Source organism: Doryrhamphus excisus, chromosome 18 (assembly GCF_030265055.1).
Source record: "Doryrhamphus excisus isolate RoL2022-K1 chromosome 18, RoL_Dexc_1.0, whole genome shotgun sequence".
Taxonomy (NCBI): domain Eukaryota; kingdom Metazoa; phylum Chordata; class Actinopteri; order Syngnathiformes; family Syngnathidae; genus Doryrhamphus; species Doryrhamphus excisus.
The window spans coordinates 7859798-7881200 of record NC_080483.1 but is presented as its reverse complement, the minus strand read 5'-3'; the positions used below and the strand labels follow the sequence as shown (position 1 = coordinate 7881200).

Genomic DNA, 21403 nt, shown 5'->3' with positions numbered 1-21403 from the left:
GGTAAACTACGGACTGGTTGCCAGGCATAAATATAACTTTCATTCATTCATTCATTCATTCATTTTCTACCGCTTATCCTCAAGAGGGTCACGGGGGTGCTGGAGCCTATCCCAGCTGACTTTGGGCGAGAGGCGGGGTAAACTACGGACTGGTTGCCTGGCATACATATAACTTTCATTCATTCATTCATTCATTTTCTACCGTTTATCCTCACGAGGGTCGCGGGGGTGCTGGAGCCTATCCCAGCTGACTTCGGGCGAGAGGCGGGGTAAACTACGGACTGGTTGCCAGGCATACATATAACTTTCATTCATTCATTCATTTTCTACCGCTTATCCTCACGTGGGTCACGAGGGTGCTGGAGCTGATCCCAGCTGACTTCAGGCGAGAGGCGGGGTAAACCCCAGACTGGTCGCCAGCCATACATATAACTTGTCTTTCAATATTTTTGGACTAATAATAGTCCATAGTGGCTGCACGGTGGTCGAGTGGTTAGTGCGTAGACCTCACAGCTAGGCGACTCGAGTTCAATCCCACCATGAAGGGTTATTTGTCTATATGTGCCCTGTGATTGGCTGGCAACCATTCCAGGATGTACCCCACCCCTCGCCCGAAGACAGCTGGGATAGGCTCCAGCACCCCCTGCGGCCCTCGTGAGGATAAGCGGTAGAAAATGAATGAATGAATAATAGTCCATAGTCCAGAAAAGTATGTAAAAAAGCATGATGTGTACTGAGATATATATAGCATTCAAGCTACAGTAGCTGGCTAAAAGTACTTCTTTCCAAAGTCTAGCATCAAGGCTTTTCACCCACTCAGTATGAATTATCCACCCACCATTTTCTTGGTGAGCTCCTCAGCCAGCAGCTTGTTCTGCACGCTCTTCTCTTCCACTTCCAGGCTTTTCTGGTCAAAGTTGACCGCGAGCTCCTCCAGGGCCTGCAGGACCTCCTTCACCTCCGCCTTGGCACACTCGTTCTCCGTTTGCAGCCTGCCCAGCTCCGACTGTACCCTCTCACCATCACCCCTGGAGGACGCCAGGAACTAGGCCACATGGAGATTAAGTGTTATAGATTTTCACTGGAAATGATTTGTACAAATTAAGTGGAAGTCAGTAAGAAAACTCTGTAGGTTGTGCTGTTTTGGTTAGCAATAGCATTACTCATATGTGTGAAGAATAAAATTGTATAATAGTCAAGGCCACTATTTCAAGTACATACAGTATATACATATGTCATCATAAACAAGGGAGAAATACCATTGGTAACAGTAGACTCAGCATCCATTAACCTTCACATAAACATCAGATAGCAGATCATTTGATTGCGTTACAACCCCATGATACACTTGTCTGACAGAAACTATTCCTTTCACCACATCAGGGTAAAAGTAGAGGTCAAAACACTCACTTCCTATAATGAAACTTTGGCATCGTTAAACACGAGAATAAAACATTCTAATTACCTTTATAGGCCAAAAAAGTGGACTCATAGGACTCTGATTGTAATATTAACTTATATATGATTGTAATAGGCTGCAAAGTGCACAAGTGGTTAGCGCGCAGCTAGAAGATCGGAGTTCAATCCCACCCTTGGTCATCACTGTGTGGAGTTTGCATGTTCTCCCCGTGCATGCGTGGGTTTTCTCCGGGTACTCCGGTTTCCTCCTACATTCCAAAAACATTCATTAATTCATTTTCTACCGCTTATCCTCACGAGGGTCGCGGGGGTGCTGGAGCCTATCCCAGCTGTCTTTGGCCGAGAGGCGGGGTATACCCTGGACTGGTCGCCAGCCAATCACAGGGCACATATAGACAAACAACCATTCCCACTCACATTCATACCTATGGACAATTTGGAGTCACCAAATAACCTAGCATGTTTTTGGAATGTGGGAGGAAACCGGAGTACCCGGAGAAAACCCACGCATGCACGGGGAGAACATGCAAACTCCACACAGACATGGCCGAGGGTGGAATTGAACCCTCGTCTCCTAGCTGTGAGGTCTGCGCGCTAACCACTCGTCCGCTGTTCCACCATTCCAAAAACATGCTAGGTTAATTGGTGACTCCAAATTGTCCATAGGTATGAATGTGAGTGTGAATGGTTGTTTGTCTATATGTGCCCTGTGATTGGCTGGCCACCAGCCCAGGGTGTACCCCGCCTCTTGACCGAAGACAGCTGGGATAGGCTCCAGCATCCCCCGCGACCCTCGTGAGGATAAGCGGTAGAAAATGAATGAATGAATGATTGTAATATTAACTCAGTATATATAAAACTTATGGCAATTATTATTATACAGAGGTTTTATTTGGAGGCATTTGAGGTACAGTATGTGAAAGCTGTGGATTAATGCCATGTAATTACAGGATATCTTATGTAGCACATGCATAAACATTGCTCCACATAGAGCAGGTGTAATTGAACAGAATGATTCAGCCGGGAGTGTGCGAATGTGCAAACGGATAATTCAGTGGTGTGCTGGCAGCCTCCATCGGGTTCTTTTCATGCATGGACACGGCAAGACTGGCTGGAGTTCACCGCTTGTTTGTTTCTCGCTTCAATGGATGTAAATCCATTAAGTTAATGTGGATAGTTACCTCCACGTCAACCCAAGCAGCAGCAGGCCAGGTTGTTATAGCGCTTGTTTCCACTCTCCTGTTGCAGCGAACCTCATGTAATTGCAGTCTATTTGTTTTGATGCGGGCGTGTCATCACCATAAGCTCGTCAAGCATTCCGACGCTTTTACACAAACACGCAATTAGACAAGCTTTATGTTCTTTTTAAATGCTGGCACTATGCAATTAAAAAAAAAAAAGTTTTTCTTCTCCGTTCTCAAGAAACCGCATGATAACGCTCTCGACAGCTGAAGTGTATTTAAGTCTTCAAGGGAACATTCATCCAAACTAATCAAATGATGTTACTTTATTTATGTGGTTACCTCCTCTTGCTTCAGCATCTGCTCCTTCAGCTTCTCCACCATCTGGCTCTGGTAGTCTATCTCAGCATCCTACACACAGATTTCATGGTATTTGAACTATAAAAATACGCATCTGTTGATAAGAATATGGCACACACACACACTCATTGAACGTATCATTAGGTACTGGATTGTGTTACGAGTGAACAATGGCAATTGAAGAAAGAACAAGGGTAGGGTTCTGGAGCTACACAGTCACTTTTATTGCAAATGTTGAAGCGAAATCAGAGGAGAATCAAAATGCTCTCTTTCTTTAGTTCAATTTTGGCTTATTCTGCAGCAGTCATTAAATGAAAAGCAGATACTTGAGGTGCAAAATTCTAGAAAAAACTTATGGCAAAACATGAAGGTGGTGTCTGATGGAGCTGCCACCTCGTGTTTTTGGCACCAATCACGTCTTTAATGAAGGTAAAACTAAACTTAATTGTTTATTTACCCCTTACATTCATTATTTATATGTATTTTCGATTATTTTCTGCATGTAAAACTATCATTGTAAAATTATAAAAACATGTGTTTTTGTTTTCCTGAACAGATTCATTAGTTTTCCATTATTTCTTAAGGGAAAAATGTATTTTGTTAGAATATGTTTCAGTTAAAGTTGGACCTTCTGAAAAGTTAATGACACTAATCCACTGTAGTACCGATGGTTACAACCCTATGTGCAATTGTGTGCAATTACTACATAGATATATAGATGTTGAATATGGTACACACTAACATATGCAAACACGTTTATGATGTGTAAAATGCTCTAATGTTTCTAAATGTCCCACATAAAGCATATTCTATTCCCCCTGATCCATTAATTCATAAGATACATGAGCCCATACGTGTGAATTGTGTCAATTGTGAATTGATGAACATGAATAATACATGCAATATGCACATATTCTATTCCTATGTGCATACCATTGTCATGATTACTGGATCCATGCTGTATAACCAGCTGTACACCGTGTGCACCCATTCATCACCTTGTCATCCAGCTGTTTGTAAAGCTTCCGGATCTCCTCCTCGTACTTGTGACGCTCCTCCTCCGAGATGTGCACCACGATGGAGGACGCGAGGGAGCAAGGGCTGCAGATATCCAGCACCGGCTCCTCCGAGTCGGGTGACGGCAGCATGAGGTCTGCCTCCTCCTCTGACCTTTGATCCTCATGATCCAACACTGTTGAAACCTCACCTGTATAAATAATAGATTACATGGTAACTCAGTTATGGACAGAAAATGCAGTCATCACTGTAAATGACATTTTTTTTGGTGCCCCTAAAAGGTGAAAAGGTTTAGTAAAACATGCACAGCCCCGCCCATGTTTTTCAACCATTCATTCATTCATTCATTTTCTACCGCTTTTCCTCACAAGGGTCGCGGGGGTGCTGGAGCCTATCCCAGCTGTCTTCGGGCGTGAGGCGGGGTATACCCTGGACTGGTCGCCAGCCAATCACAGGGCACATATAGACAAACAACCATTCACACTCACATTCATACCTATGGACAATTTGGAGTCGCCAATTAACCTAGCATGTTTTTGGAATGTGGGAGGAAACCGGAGTACCCGGAGAAAACCCACGCATGCACGGGGAGAACATGCAAACTCCACACAGAGATGGCCGAGGGCGGAATTGAACCCTGGTCTCCTAGCTGTGAGGTCTGCGCGCTAACCACACGACCGCCGTGCCGCCCGTTTTTCAACCAATCTTGCTCAAATTTACACACGTGTGCTTGTCAGTCACTTAAAGGCTCATACCAAATTTCGTGGTGACACGGCTGTTCTGTAGAGCGCAATGAGATGTGTGAGAAATTTAAACTTCAAGGTTTAGTAACAGCGCCACCATGTGGCATATTTGTCAGAGAAATAATAGCACAAGCTACACAGTAACGGTGCATGTTTTGACACATTTTCACTTATTTGTATATAGCGGTTCAGAGTGACTTGAGTGAATGCGGTGACTTTTTCACACGACTGTAAATGACACTTGTGGTCGCCCCCTATGGATTGTGGTCAAAAGGCTTTGGAAGTTATGCTAGCGTATACGTATATGCAATACTGATATTGTCAAAGAGATAAATGCTCAATGATTTATGCACAATCAGTTGCAAAGTCCTGCCAGTGTGCCCCTGCAATGGGACAGGGTCCAGCACCCCCGCGACCCTCGTAAGGATAAGCGGTAGAAAATGAATGAATGAATGAATTAACCTAGCATATTTTTGGAATGTGGGAGGAAACCGGAGTATCCGGAGAAAACCCACGCATGCACGGGGAGAACATGGAAACTCCACACAGAGATGGCCGAGGGTGGATTGAACTCGGGTCTCCTAACTGTGAGGTCTAGGTTAGGGTTAGGGGTTAGGGTGTTAGGGTGTTAGGGTGTTAGGGTGTTAGGGTTAGGGGTTAGGGGGTTTGGGTGTTAGGGTTAGATTAGGGTTAGGGTTAGGGGGTTAGGGTTAGGGTTAGGGGGTTAGGGTTAGGGGGTTAGGGTTAGGGGGTTAGGGTTAGGTGTTAGGGTTAGGCTAGGATTAGGCTGGCAGCTCATTCCATATTGATGTGTTACAGCAATAAATGTTCATTGCTGCTACCCTAACTTAAATTACTCTCACACACATATGCACACCCACCCACACACACACACAAACTTGGATCACACATAACCAAAGCACATGAAGTATACAGCAGTACATAGATGCACTGTTAATTACACACACACAATAGATTTTAAATCAATAACAATGTCCAACCTTTCAGTCTTAGTGATTGGCTGGCATTCAGGTTGTTTTAATCAATACGGTACTGTGTGTATTCCTGGTTACACCACATCTTTAAACGGACAGTTGTGACCCAATTATTTATCTGTAGTTAAAATGGTTTGTTCGTGAATTAAGGAAAATGGCAGAAAATGTGAAATTGTAGTGTTGTTTATATTGTTATGTTTATACAGTATGGTATCTACAGTATACTGCATATTGTTTAACTCTTGGAATAACAATATACAAATACATCAATATCAACGTGATCAACACCACAAAATAACATATATTTGTGAGCATAAATATAGTAAACAACTGAACCCATCGACACTACTGATACTCGCATGGATTTGCCTGCCTCTAGTGAAGAGGGATCGTTTTGTGTAAAGGCAGATAAAATCAAAATTTAGCAGGTTTTATGAACAAAACCTTAGTGAATTCTTGGCAACTTAAACAAGTAAAAGCTCCATGTCAGTGGTAATACATCACTTATGCCATCAGGACATTGCTCTACATTCTATTGGTCTACGTCCCTTCCAGAAAGGAAGGCCTTTAATTTCCTAATGGATCATTGTGACAGTGTTGGTGGCAGTGTGCACGCTCCTCCCCACACAATGTCGTTCTCTTCTCCGCTCCTATTTTTGACCTCGACCCTGAGGCACATTACTGAGCAGAGGCAACCGTCGCTAACATCAGGGGGGCCCCAACCACTGGGCCACGGGCTGATACTGGTCGCTTGATTTAAATAGAAAATACACTTCCAAATCATATAGTTTTTGCATGTATGTGTTTTTTGTTGGCTGCACGCAGGCCACACAGCTAGGAGACCTGAGTTCGATTCCACGCTCAGCTATCTCTGTGTGGAGTTTGCATGTTCTCCCGGGATTTTCTCCAGGTACTCCGGTTTCCACCAGTCCAGGGTGTACCCCACCTCTTGCCCGAAGACAGCTGGGATAGGCTCCAGCACCCCCGCGACCCTCGTGAGGATAAGCGGTAGAAAATTAATGGGTGAATGATTTTTGTTGGGGCTGCACGGCGGACGAGTGGTTAGTGCGCAGACCTCACAGCTAGGAGTCCAGGGTTCAATTCCACCCATCTCTGTGTGGAGTTTGCATGTTCTCCCCGTGCATGCGTGGGTTTTCTCCGGGTACTCCGGTTTCCTCCCACATTCCAAAAACATGCTAAGTTAATTGGCGACTCCAAATTGTCCATTGGTATGAATGTGAGTGTGAATGGTTGTTTGTCTATATGTGCCCTGTGATTGGCTGGCACCCCCACAACTCTTGTGAGGATAAGCGGTATAAAATGAATGAATGAATGATTTTTGTTGTGAGTGGCGAACTGTCCAACTTTGTTCGATGGTCCTTGATTGCACCATTGTGCGTGTGCTAACATTCTGTTATTCTTTCACCTCATATTTGACCTCAAATGCTGATACTATGTGGGAATGCATAAACGTAAATTTTGATGACATTATTGAGTGCTAATGTCATGCTAATTTGTTGGTGCACAACCTCAAGTTAATTCATGCTAGCACACTGCCTAACAGCGATGTAATCTTCTCTCAGCAAAACAAATTCCGGGCACGCACTGGTGGATGCTGGGTAAAAGACCCAGTGCTTTTAATTTGATGTTGTTACTGTCTTAGTTTTATATAATATATAATAAATAAGACACATTAGATCGCTATAATGTTGGATCACAAGCCGTCTGTGGGTCAAAAAAGGTTGGGGACACGTGATGGAGTACACGGTGATGCCACATGCATAAGGCTTTGTGACACATTGGACCTGGCACCTCTTTATTGATTACAGCACCTTCAGCCAGTCAGTGACAGGCGTCACTTGGGTGTATTGTCATTCAGAATTGATCACCACAAGCAGACACACTCTCTGTCACCTCTATGACAGAGGCAGATAAAGAAGGCTGAAAAAGCAAAAATAAGGACAATACACAAGATTTGGATAGAGAGGACAAAACATCATAAAATACATAACTGTAATATAAAGAAATTGGGAGACCTCGTGACCTCATGACTTTCACGGCCACAAATGGCTTATTCACACCCGTGTCCCTGCAAACACATGGTGCTTGACTTGACACTATGTAGAGCAGGGGTCTCAAACACGCAGCCCACGGGCCCATGGCCTGCAGGACACTAGTTTGAGGCTCCCGCCTTGATATGAAAGTTTAATGTTAGTGCGGCCCACGCAAGTTTGATATGGATGCTGTATGGTATCATGTACCCAGAAAAAATTATTACGTTTGATTAATGTTCATGTTAAAGGTTAAATAACTGTTAATAGTTATCCTCCCTATCCGTGTGGAAGTGGTAAGGTTTTGGCTATTTAAGTTTAAAGGAAATAACTTGAAGGCTACCGTTTAGGTCGCTAGCTCTCTAGTTTGCGAGTTAGCATGTGTCTCAAGACCCTGCAGTTGCGCAATATGTTGTAAATAAAAAGAGTATAAATATGACTATAGTCGTGTTTTGTCATGTCTACAGGGCTCTAATAATGCTTTGTTCATTTTAATCTGAAAAAAATAATTTGTCTACCCACCAACTATATGTGGTTTCTTAAGTTTTTATTATTTGCCGTTTTATTATTATTATTATATTTATTTATTACTGATTGATTGATTTTCTTTATTCTTGATTTGTTTATTTATTTTCCATCTTATTTTGTGTAGAAAAATAAAAATTAAGATATTTGAGAACAGTGGAATGTTTTATCATAGGTTTTATTGTAGAAAATCGGAACCAAAGCAAAGTTTATTAATTTTTTTGTTTTTAATAAATGTGTTTTTTTTTTGTTTTGTTTTTTTTAAAACCCGATGCGGCCCAGTCTCACCCAGACCCTAGCTCCAGTGGCCCCCAGGTAAATTGAGTTTGAGACCCCTGATGTAGAGTATCGTGTGTAGTGTGTGATGTTACTATTACCATTCCCCCAGCAGCCAACCAACACATACTATGTTCAGATACACTATGTAGTGTGTAGTGTGTGATGTTACTATTACCATTCCTCCAGCAGCCAAGCTCAGCCTCCAGCCTCTGCACAGTTTCCTTAAGTGACCTGTTCTTCTCCTTCTCCTTCTCGTACTTCCTCTTCCACTGCTCGGCTGTGAGCTCCAGATTCACTGTCACAGTGTTTCGGATGGTCTTTGCTCTAATTTTGGGGTGTGTAAAAAAAAAAGGGAAATGGATAGAGGGATAGATGGGGTAAGAGCAGAAGATAAAGGTGCGTGAGAGAGAATAGAAGCTTGAGCCGTTCAATAAAAATGAGCTTGCATGGTATTAATTAGTATGCAAATTGGGTTTGTGCCAGCTGTGCTTGACGGTGCATGCAGGGAAGAGGCTGCAGGAATGTTTCAATGAACCAGCTAAATATTCTCTCATTAAAAATCGCACATTAAGTGAGGATCCTAAAATATTCACTAAATGTACTTGCTCATTTTAAAATAAGTCAGCTCGTTGACAGAAATAAATGAGTACTCAGTTTTGATGCCAACGTTCAATTGAAGGAACTCGCTCTGATATAAACCAGCTGAAGCCACGTTACACTTCAATTGGGGCGTGAAACATCCATACATTAAAAGCTAAGCACAGTAATGATGAATTGACTGTTAATTTTCCAAAAGTACCAACAGAGAACGGCCAATTGCTGGCAGGAAGAGCACAGCAACAAGACCTTGTAGTCATAACAACGGCAGATATCCAAGCAAGAGTGTCCAAGATGAACACCACAGCCCGACATGATTCACGCCTACTGGCTTAAGAAGTTAACTGCACTCCTTGAACGCCAGTCAGCACAAATGAGCGAGCTGCTAACACCGGGGGACCCACCCGAGGGCGGACAGTTCTCATCATGAAGGACTGCCACAAAGGAAGCGTACCATTAAACTGTCAACCAACAACCTGGACAACATATGGATCAATACATGCGCAGAGCACAGGAGGGTACTGACAATAACACCAGGGGAGCAAAACACCAGCGACAGGTTGACAGGGCAATCGCCTGAGACTGTAAGACCAGAAGCACCAACCCATACACCGTCTGGATTGACTACAACTTAATTCCACACACATGAATACTCAAGTGCCTGGAACTGTATAACATTAACAGAAGTTAACAAGAATTCAATGAGGCTGTGGACCAGTGTCAGGTTCAAACACTTAAATACAGAAGAGACAAACAATATTCAAAGTTACTCGCAGCGAGGAGAGTGAAACAACATACCCAGTGACATGCAGCTACACTCTGAGTATGCAGAGTACTACTACATGGTCGTGCAACTCTAAGGGAGAGAGAAGGCAGTTCATAAAACAATTAAAGTAATTACTCTCACATATACACACACACATATAGACAAACAAATACAAATTTGTATATGTGAGAGTAATTACTTTTATTGTTTTATGAGTTCTTATCTTGCAGGATTAACAGAAACATCTGCAGGGTCGCTGTTGGCACATCCAGGTACCTCCAGGACCTGGGGTTCGCTGGGGGTCTCTGATCAGGGTCAAGGAACATTCCTTCTTCAGGACATTCAAACACTCTTTTTATTGTCTAAGCAAATGGATATAAGGGTGATAACTAACGTTATAATAATTGTATCTACATTTTATTGTAACAAGCAGGCGAGCAACATGCCCATTCTCATCATATTTCTAAGAGATGGTCTGTTCAGGTTGCTGTTCTGCATTGGCTCGAACCCCCTCAGTCAGATCGGCTTTGGGTATGGGTTAGGGAGTGGAACAACGATCAGTCACCTCATGAATGGATGACATAATAGACTCCTTGATTCACCTCAGAAGGATATACGTACATGTCATTTAGGGAAGATAAATATGGGTTGAACCACCTGAAGGCAACATGACAGATATACAGGACAGCAACAAATACCTGGAGATTCTGTAAGCCAATGGCAACAATGATGAGGCAGCTCCGGGTCAACAGCCATAGCCAAATGCTTACAATGGTGAGGGGGATACTGAGAGTTAACTGAATGGCAAGACTAAGATCCTAGACATTTAAACCTATGTCCTGCCAGTTATCCCCCACTGACATAATACCCTTGCCACTTGAGGAGATGCAAGCCACTGATATCAAGACAAAGAAAGCCCCTTACAATGCATGGAAGATTCCACCCCAAGTCCAGCATCCTGAGGCTATACATATAAAAATAAAAATGAAAAGAGGGTGGCTGAGAACTACTGAGCATCACAGGTACTATCCAGGAGGAAAAAATACGTCAAGAAGATCATCCCCAAGGACTGCCTGCTAAGTAAATGCCTGAGGCTACACAAATATAGTGACATGGTATTGGTGGGTAAACATCAGAAGACAGTGGTGGTGGTGATTGATGTAGCAATACTGAGTGATAGCAACATCTGGAAGAAGGACTACAGAAGTTGGGCTCCCACCCCTCTCAAAGCTTTGGTCAAATAGTCACATTTTTTGTGCTACATTTTTTGTGCAGTCTGTGCTGCTTTTGTTTTTGAGTTATTACAGTTTATTTTATAGGTCAACCAAAGGTCACCCAGATTCATGGGTGTTCCATATATACATGCTATATACCAAAAGAAAGATTAGACTCTCATCTTTCATCACCGTATTTCCGTTATTTACTAATCAGCAGTGGAACTTGAGTAAATTTCAGCAAAATATTAGTTCTCAACAAAAAAACGTTCACTTTGACACATATTTAGCCACATATATTTAACCACAATATAAACAACAAAAAACTTTTTGTCTTAATTGCTATATAAAAACCCACAATTTTTTGTGCGCAAATTTCCACCCGCGTATGCATGCGTTAAAATTTCCCTCCTTCGTGGAACACGCCCAGAAGCCTTTTCACCTCCTGGTTGCTGCAGAACATGTATTTCAATGGGAAAGATGCAGGCTGCGCTCTTATAAAACGGCAATTTTTTTCAGCTTAAAACTGCACCAAAAGTGCTCTCTTCTATTGTAGAGTTGCATCATCACCTCTTGTGCCTTTAAACGTAAATGAGGTATACTAAATACGTAAATAAAAGCAACATCAACAATAACAACAAAAACGAAATATGTCTTTAGTAGTGACTTAGTTCATATTTCAAATTTGTAATATTTTCATTCATTCATTCATTTTTCGCTTCTTCCTCACAAGGGTCGTGGGGGTGCTGGAGCCTATCCCAGCTGTCTTCGGGCGAGAGGCGGGGTACACCCTGGACTGGTCGCCAGCCAATCACAGGGCACATATAGACAAACAACCATTCACACTCACATTCATACCTATGGACAATTTGGAGTCGCCAATTAACCTAGCATGTTTTTGGAATGTGGGAGGAAACCGGAGTACCCGGAGAAAACCCACGCATGCACGGGGAGAACATGCAAACTCCACACAGAGATGGCCGAGGGTGGAATTGAACCCTGGTCTCCTAGCTGTGAGGTCTGCACGCTAATATTTGTTCTCTTAAATAGATGACTTTACTTTAACCTAATATTTTGTCTTTCTTGTCATACAATTAATCATTTTTACAGCTGTTTTTTAGTATTCCTGTTTAATTGCATTTTTTTTTTTTACAATGTGTGCACTGTGGCTTTAAAGTATACTGGAAGGGGAGCTCTGGAGCTACTGTATATTCATTATTACTTTCTAAAGCCAAGGTGAAAGTATACATACGTAGACCTTTCTAAGTGCACATTGTCATTTGATTATTAAAAGCAGGCTCTATTATCTTCTTGACGTCAGATTGCATTTAAAATGCAGATTAGTCACGTAATGTAACAGCTAGCGGAGCCTGACTGGAGGAGAGCATCTTCATTCACATTGTGTATATTCCACCGTGGCGGCAGTCTGTGATGTGTGACAGAGCTTAAACGTCTGCTTCAATGATGATTACAGCCTTGTTTAAAAAAAAAAAAAACAACCGCAAATCAGAAATGGAAAAAAAAGTTGCATGCAATAATACGTGAACATCAAATGTGGCAGTGGCAGCCAGGCGTGTGCTTTACCTTTGGCCAAACATGAGCGTGGACCTGGTCTCTGTGTCATTGTAGCTGGAGGGGGAGCAGCAGATAAACATGGTGGTACGACAGTTCCCCCCCAGAGAGTCCTGTAAGATCCGTGTCATTTTGCTGTCACGGTACGGCACGTGGGACTTCTGCACAGGACAAAAAGGAGAAAGCAGATAATAAAGAGCATTAAAAGCATTTTTAAAACCAAACACTGTGTGTTCTGATAACTAGATTCACATTTGTTTGGTGATTTCATGTGTCAAAAGCAGTGAAGATGCCAAAAATGCCAAATTCTTTGACAGTATTAAGGTACCCAGTGGGTCATGTTCACAGGTTTTGCACATAATATATGATTATTTATCCACAGCACACAACTACGGTGTGTTAAAGGACTGCCAAACAAAATATGAAATCTCAACGCTTGGCAGAAGCAGACATAAACATGTAAATATTGTGGACTAGAGCTGCACGGCGGACAAGTGGTTAGTGCGCAGGCCACACAGCTAGGATGTTGCAGCTGCATGTTCTCCCCATGCATCAGTGGGTTTTCTCCGGGTACTCCGGTTTCCTCCCACATTCCAAAAACATGCTAGGTTAATTGGCGACTCCAAATTGTCCATAGGTATGAATGTGAGTGTGAATGGTTGTTTGTCTATATGTGCCCTGTGATTGGCTGGCGACCAGTCCAGGGTGTACCCCGCCTCTGTCCCAAAGACACCCCTGCGACCCTAAGGATAAGCGAGGTATAGAAAATGGCAGAAAATGTAAATAATAAATAAAATTAAATGATAACTAAAAAGCATTTGTCATGTCAACTGACATTTATTTTGCATACTGATGCAAATATATATACAAATAAATAAAAAGCAGATGCAGATGTGCCGTATAAGCTGTGAAATATTGTGACACATCCATAAGCACACACAGTTATAATAAGATGACCCATTCACTGCACATTCATAGTCCTTTCACTCCACATTTATAATTTAGGAGCAGGTCAGCGCTTTTAAAGGACAGGAACCATAATTTCAGTACCACTATCAGACACTAGAACCATATCATTTCTGCTATAATGAAATGATGGTATATTATAGCGCTGTATCATTCATTCATTCATTCATTCATTTTCTACTGCTTATCCTCACAAGGGTGGTGGGGGTGCTGGAGCCTATCCCGGCTTCCTTCGGGCGAGAGGCGGGGTACACCCTGGACTGGTGGCCAGCCAATCACAGGGCACATATAGACAAACAACCATTCACACTCACATTCATATCTATGGACAATTTGGAGTCACCAATTAGCCTAGCATGTTTTTGGAATGTGGGATGTACCCGGAAAAAACCCATGCATGCACCAGGAGAACATGCAAACTCCACAGAGAGATGGCCGAGGGTGGAATTGAACTCGGGTCTCCTAGCTGTGAGGTCTGCGCGCTAACCACTCGACCGCCGTGCAGCCCCGCTAGATCATTATGATAAATATAATAATATATAGGAAAAGAGTCAGATAATGGACTACAATGCTTTTTCTGAAGTTAAAATGCAAACTGGAAATCCATGCTATTCATGAGGGTTATATTTTTAATTTATTATTATTATTATTATTATTATTATTATTATTATTATTATTATTATTATTATTATTATTATTATTATTATTATTATTATTATTATTATTATTATTATTATTATTATTATTATTATTATTATTTTAATTTATTCTCCACATTATTATTTATTGTTTATTATTACACGGGAGCCAGGCAACGACATTTCGTTGGCAATTTCACTGCTGTGTTGTGCAATGACAATAAAGAAAGTCTATGTTCCAGTAAATGGTGAAAAACTGCAGATCATGGGTGCATGAAAAAAAATAAAATAAAAAATGATACTAACATTAATTAAATGTATTTTAAATTAAAATTAAAACGAAAATTTAGGCATGCAGTATTCAATACTGTACTTGCACAACATCTTCCTGCTGGAAAATGTTGACTGAACTGTTTTGCGAAACAACGACCTCTGCAGGATTCTAGGGGCAGCACAATCCCCCCCCTCCATCACCCTCTTTCTATTTAAGTCACCACTTAAAAAAAGGAATATAATTTAAAGCAGAGAAAATAAATCCACAAATAGGTGGGCGTCAACTGTAAATGTAAGTATTTCAATTAAAAAAAGGTCTAGAAAGTAGGCAATTTTTTAAGGGCCTTAAAGCAACTACTTTGATAAGAATGTCTCCATCTTACCGTTCCTTCAGCCAAAGCTGATATGACGTTGCCAAGGGCTGACAAGGACTTGTTGATGTTCTTGGCCTCGTCCAGCACCGCTCCCTCTGCGCCCGTCTTGCTGACCTGACACACATACGTAAGACATTTGATGGTCACGCCTTCATGAAACATTTAAGCACGGAAGCAGTTTTAGTTGCCCCTGTGAACCGTTTTATTTCATGTGTGCCGTAGTCCTCTGTGGTTACCAGAAACCAAGTTATTGGAAGGTTTTCAACTAAAGTACTAGAAATGACTATGGAATTTGGTGCAACCCAGGATGAATTACTTGCATTAAATTGTGTTTCTGCAAAGGACTTTTTTTTCATCTAACTGGGAAGAAACTCCTCATTATGCCACAACTGTCACGGGATACAGTAATTTACAGCAATATAACCAGAGGCTTCATTTAGCAGGATAACAAGGCTTCCTACAGATACACATAATTAATATTTCCATCTGAGGATGGTGAGCAAAGCATCCCAGGGGTGACTTAAAGGTGCAGCATCAGCACCACTTTCTAGCTACAGTATGCACACACTAATCTAATGTACTGTATATACAATACACAATAAACAATATCCAGACGCCGAGGGCCATGTTCACCAGGTGCTTTTATGGATTTCTTCCAATTTTACTTCGATTTTTCAGGCTTTATTCAAGGGATTTTTTTTTCAGATTCACAGAAAAGCAAGTGTTTTCTCTCCAGCAGAGAAACTGATTGGATTGCTAAATAGACTGAACATGATATAGCATCACAAGGAGATGTTAGCGCCCTGCCAAAATAAGAGCCAGCCCCCTGTGTGTATGAGAGAAAGCGAGAGAGTCTAAATTTTGTCATTTGTAATCCAGCACCACCGTAAAGTGTCATCTTTTCAGGAAGCTCCGGGGTAAAATTCATTGAAGTTCTGATGGGCTGAAAAGCTGCAATCGCGAATCCCCAGAATAAATACACACAGCTAAAAATGTGTGTTGTTTATATTGTTTTTTTTATATATATATATATCATCTACCTTCTCACTCCCAGCCAGGTCCACCAGGTAAAGCTTCCCGCTCAGCTTCTGCTCAGTCTCCACATTCTCTTGTTTGATGCTGATCAGGAAGATGCTGTGACTGCGGGAACTGTGCTCGTTCATGTCTGAGGAGAACCACTGAGTTCACAGTCGATAAAGAACACACAGACGAGTACAAGAGTGCTACTCACTGGTGACAGCGACATGGCGGTTCACCTTGCCCTCGTCTATCACGTCCATCACCTCGTCGGGACTTGTGACAAAACGCTCTGTGCATCCCTTGTTGAAGACAGATGTGAGCGCTTATTGATTCATGATAAAACATGCAGAAACATACTGTATCTGATACCATGAACCATCTGAACCAGAGTATGCAAAAGTGACTTTGTAATAATACTCTATGTAACATGTATTCCTCATTTGAGGTCCTTAAACATTCACTGGTCTCAAACTTGCGGCCCGCGGGCCAAATGCAGCCCGTGAGATGCTACTTTGAGGCCCCCACCTTGATACCAAAGTTTAATGTTGAAATGACAGCTTAAAGCTGTGTGCACACCGGACATAATTAACATGATTTTGCCCCACCCCATACTGTTACCCTACCCTGTTACCCCCGCCCTGTTTTGCTTTGGATTAGCAATGAAGCTAAAGGCTTATGACGCTGGGTACAAATAAAATGCAGGAAATGATTTGGAATAAAATGGAAAATACACGTCAAGATAAAGCATCTCATCAAACATGTGGTTAAAGTTAAAGTTGTTAAAGCTGCTCCCAGATGGAACTGAGTACGATGCTAACTTGCTAATTGGGTAAAATTATTAAGTTGCATTAATGTTCATGTTAAAGGTTAAATAACTGTTGATACTGTACATTTGAATTTGAAAAAAATAATTTCTCTACCAACTGTATGTGGTTTCTTACGTTTTTCTTATTTGCTGTTTTATTATTATTTTACTTATTTATTACTGATTGATTGATTTATTGTCTTTATTCTTAATTTGTTTATTTATTTTTTTATCTTATTTTGTGTATAGAAAAATAAAAATTAAGATCAAGTGGAATGTTTTATCAAATATTTTGGTGTGGAAAAACCAGAACCAAAGTACTGAAAAAGTGTAGGGTATAGCAGAAGCAAAAGCATTGAAGATAGTTTTTTTAATGATTTTGTTTCCAGTTTTTAATAAATGCCTTTGGGGTTTTTTTGAAAACCTGATGCGGCCCGGCTTCACCCAGAACCTAGCTCCGGTGGCCCCCAGGTGAATTGAGTTTGAGACCCCTGCTTTAGAAGATCCAACTTTTGAAATAAGACAAAAAAAGCAGGCTTTGCTACACATCTTAAAATAACATGTTTCAGCCGCATAAGTGGGAGCTTGGTTGGGCAGGGTATCGTTTCAATTTGAATTCCAATTCCTTGTTTTGATCCTGGTTCCTAACGACTCTCAAATCTGATGCTTTTAAGAGGCAGGCTCATAAAAGTTATGCATGAGGATGCTCACCAGATCTTCCCTATGAATTATTAAATGATATGAAGTTTTCATCAAATTCAAATTCATCACAGATCTATTTTCACCGGAGTACACTTCGACCAATTTTTTTTTTACTTTTTTGAAAAGCTCATGAAAAAACATGCTGTTGCACTAACGAGGTATCCTGACTTACGTGAATAAACTGAATAAACACGAATCAACTTCAATGCTGCAGCCATAGTTGCTGTACTTTAATTACATCAGTGGGCATCTCTTCAAACCATTGGCATGACCGGCTTCTTCTTCGTTGGTGTTTGCAGATATTTTTTTGGGTCGGCGGACAGGTCATTGAAACTACAAATATATATATATATATATATATATATATATATATATATATATATATATATATATATATATATATATATATATATATATATATATATATATATATATATATATATATATATATATATATATATATATATATATATATATATATATATATATATATATATATATATATATATATATATATATATATATATATATATATATATATATATATATATATAATTTTTTTGTGTGTATTTTTTTTTTTTAATGAATGATCCCTGCAGAATCTGAATGTTAGTCTCGGTTCCCATCGATACTCAAGACTCAATGCCCAACAAGCAAGCTTGGATTGATGTTAAAAATTGTGTCAGTGATGATAAAAGTGACCTTAAATGTTCATTTATTTGTTTCTTTCCTCATTCATATGCATTTAGAATTGTTTCATGCATGTAAAACTATAATTGTCAAACTACAAAAAACTATTTTTTTCCACGTTTGCATTTCTGGAACATTTTTATTGGATTTACATTATTTCTAATGGGGAAAAATAATTTGGTTAGAATGTGTTTCAAATGATGCTAACCAAGGTTCCACTATATATACACAGCTCATTAATATTAAAGCTACAGAAACACAAGTAGGCTTTACTAAAAGCATTTTTACAATTTGAAACACACTTTCATCACACATGTCCAATAGATTAGATTACAATGTAATATTAATATACTTGTGGTATGTTACTAGATAGTATACTACTGTTGAAACATGACAACATGACAGCTGGAGGACGACTCACCTTCACGTAAGGAACTCTGTGTTTATCTTCATGCACTGACAGGTTGGTTTTTGTAACTGCAGCCAAGTGAGGAAAGGGAGAACAACCAAGGTCATTGCGTTACACACACACAAACATGTAGGTCATGACCACAAACCACTTAACAACATGATAACCACTTGGACTAACAGCCAATACAAGAGCTGCTTCACAAAAGGCTTACTTAGGGGTATTCATTTAACAATATGTATGTTATTGTGTTATAATATTGTATTGCCTTATTTTAGTGGACAATATAAGCCCTCATATTGGACGAGTCAGTCCAAGTCTGGTATGACCGTGACTCTCATTACCATGAGGTTAAATGGAGGTACTCTGCTAATTTCCACAATCAGACTGAGTGCTAATTACATTTGACTGCACAATGCATCTGTTGAAGTTTGTGTGTTTATTGTTTGTGCATCCACCCCCCCCCCCCCCACACTCCTTTCATCACTAAGATGCTCATTATCTCCATTCAGAAGCTTTTTTTCTCCATTAAAAATCCCATAATACAGATACTGTATGCATGGGCCTCATCATTTGCATGTACAGTATGAATGTATGTATGTATGTATATTTGTACGTATGTGCCAGCAAGGCCTTCTCTGCTGGCCTCATTAGCACTGATGGTCGTTTCACATTTCACAATTGCAGTGCTTGTGTCACGCGTGTTGTTGTGTTTGTCATTTCCTTACTCTCCTGTTTTGTTCTCTTATTTTGGTCTTCCCATTTCCTGTTTCCTGTTATTCATCATGGGCAGCAGCTTTGCTGCACCTGTGTCTCATTAGTAATTAGTGTTTGATCTAGTTTGTTGTGTCTTTTGCTTGTTGCCGGATTATGTTCTTCTGATGGTTGTACATGACACCTATACTATATACTAGGAAGAAGCAAAGCGTATTAGATCCTACCCCTCCATCTGGTAATTTTAAAATCAGTAACTGTTACATTTGTTCACTTCCTGCTTTCCATAATACAGTTTAAGGTTTTTTTTTTAATTTTTTTAATTTTTTATTTTCATTCATTCATTCATTTTTAACCGCTTATCCTCACGAGGGTCGCGGGGGTGCTGGAGCCTATCCCAGCTGTCTTCGGGCGAGAGGCGCGGTACACCCTTGACTGGTCGCCAGCCAATCACAGGGCACATATAGACAAACAACCATTCACACTCACATTCATACCTATGGACAATTTGGAGTCGCCAATTAACCTAGCATGTTTTTGGAATGTGGGAGGAAACCGGAGTACCCGGAGAAAACCCACGCATGCACGGGGAGAACATGCAAACTCCACACAGAGATTGCCCGAGGGTGGAATTGTCTCACTGTGATAATGTGTTTCATTAAATTAGATTAAATTACCATGTTTATTGGCGGCAGTGCTTCTATATGTATTGTCGTATCACTGCCTTCAGAACCGGGAGTGCTGGCCTTTATGCTTATGCATTTGGCTAAGTAGCAACTTTAGAAGCACTGATGTACCGCTGATCAACTGTGAAAATTGTTTACCAACCCAAAGCTAGTAGCAATAATGTAATTCAGACATATTGATGACTAAGATAAGGGGACTTTTATGAATGGAGGATGAATGGAGTGTTGGTATCACTGCAATATCATGGTAGTGGCATAATGTAGGAGTTCCTCACACTTTAAATGCCTCTATGGTGCATCACTTTATCACTCTACACTGGTGACTCTGGTTGGAAACCCTGCTACAGTAAGTATTATCTGGCCCACCATAGAAAAGACTTCTCCCTCTCTTTCATATATGTAAATGAAGAAGGTGTAATACTGAATACATTTGCATCAGTGTGCTACAATGAAAGCCTTGAACACACACCGTCCAGAAGGTCACGAATTTTATCCATGTAGATCTCAAAGTAGGATACCTGCAACGGACACAATAGCAGTTATTTGTTAGGGGTGATGCTGCACTCTTTCAAGGTATTATCCTACAGCGTAACAAATACTGTGGGATTACAGCGCTTTAAACATGCTGATTTATTGATGCTTGGCTGATTACACCGCAGCCGTCCACCAGGGGATTATTATTACATCACAGGACTGAGCGCCGTGCCGGCACGTACTGGACAGTTTGTCTGACAAAGTGCAGCAGCCTGCCAAGCGTAAACAGTCAATCCATACTGACCTTGATATGAAATTCGAGATTCTCATCCATGGCAAATATGTGTTCAAAAATGTCTTCAGCAATGCGGGGAATGATGCCCATTCCTTGGGGGTCGTGGAGGTTTCCCTACAGGAAGGAAAACAACAAGATGCAAGAGGAGAGAACAGGGGCTGTTTGACTTGTTTCCCATAGAGACTCATAAAGTGCTTCCCCACTGAGTGCTGCTGGGAAGAGAGCAGAGTTGAAAGGGATGGAGGAATATTTACAGTCACACGACATACCAGGTTTTTTCACTAGCTTTTACACCATGTTGCCGTCGTCTCAGCAATACAGTAAATCCCTGCATATTCAGTTTTATTTATCAAATGTTGTGATTTTGCACTTTATTCCATTGTGCTTGAATGCACCATAGTTGTAGCTTCAAAACTTGCAGTAAAGTGAACACAAGTTAATAAAGGAAAAGTGGGAAAGTTTTGGCCATCTTCCTGGTATCATATTTTTTTTTGCATGCTTGTCACACTTAAATGTTTCAAACCAATTTAGTCAATGGAAACACAACTGAACACAGAATGAAGTTTTTAAATGAAACTTTTAATTATTGAGGTAGAACAAAATCCAAACCTACATGACCCTGTGTGAAAAGGTGATGC

General features: G+C 40.8%; 1 protein-coding gene across 4 annotated transcripts in view; it reads right to left on the bottom strand.

Annotated features, from left to right (window-relative positions):
- Nucleotides 1-21403, bottom strand: part of kif5ab (kinesin family member 5A, b) — a 132123-nt gene that overhangs the window by 38372 nt on the left and 72348 nt on the right. For all 4 annotated transcript variants that reach the window (XR_009120040.1, XR_009120041.1, XM_058054644.1 and 1 more), the window contains exons 4-14: nt 20775-20879; nt 20466-20514; nt 18609-18664; nt 16202-16289; nt 16011-16135; nt 14980-15084; nt 12732-12880; nt 8746-8894; nt 3959-4167; nt 2943-3011; nt 839-1045 (exon numbers count right to left, since the gene is read on the bottom strand). Coding sequence is in view for 2 of the 4 variants with exons in the window: in XM_058054644.1 (XP_057910627.1) it covers nt 839-1045; nt 2943-3011; nt 3959-4167; nt 8746-8894; nt 12732-12880; nt 14980-15084; nt 16011-16135; nt 16202-16289; nt 18609-18664; nt 20466-20514; nt 20775-20879 (1311 nt within the window). In the remaining 2 variants the exon portion in view is untranslated. The remainder of the gene's footprint in view (nt 1-838; nt 1046-2942; nt 3012-3958; nt 4168-8745; nt 8895-12731; nt 12881-14979; nt 15085-16010; nt 16136-16201; nt 16290-18608; nt 18665-20465; nt 20515-20774; nt 20880-21403) is intronic.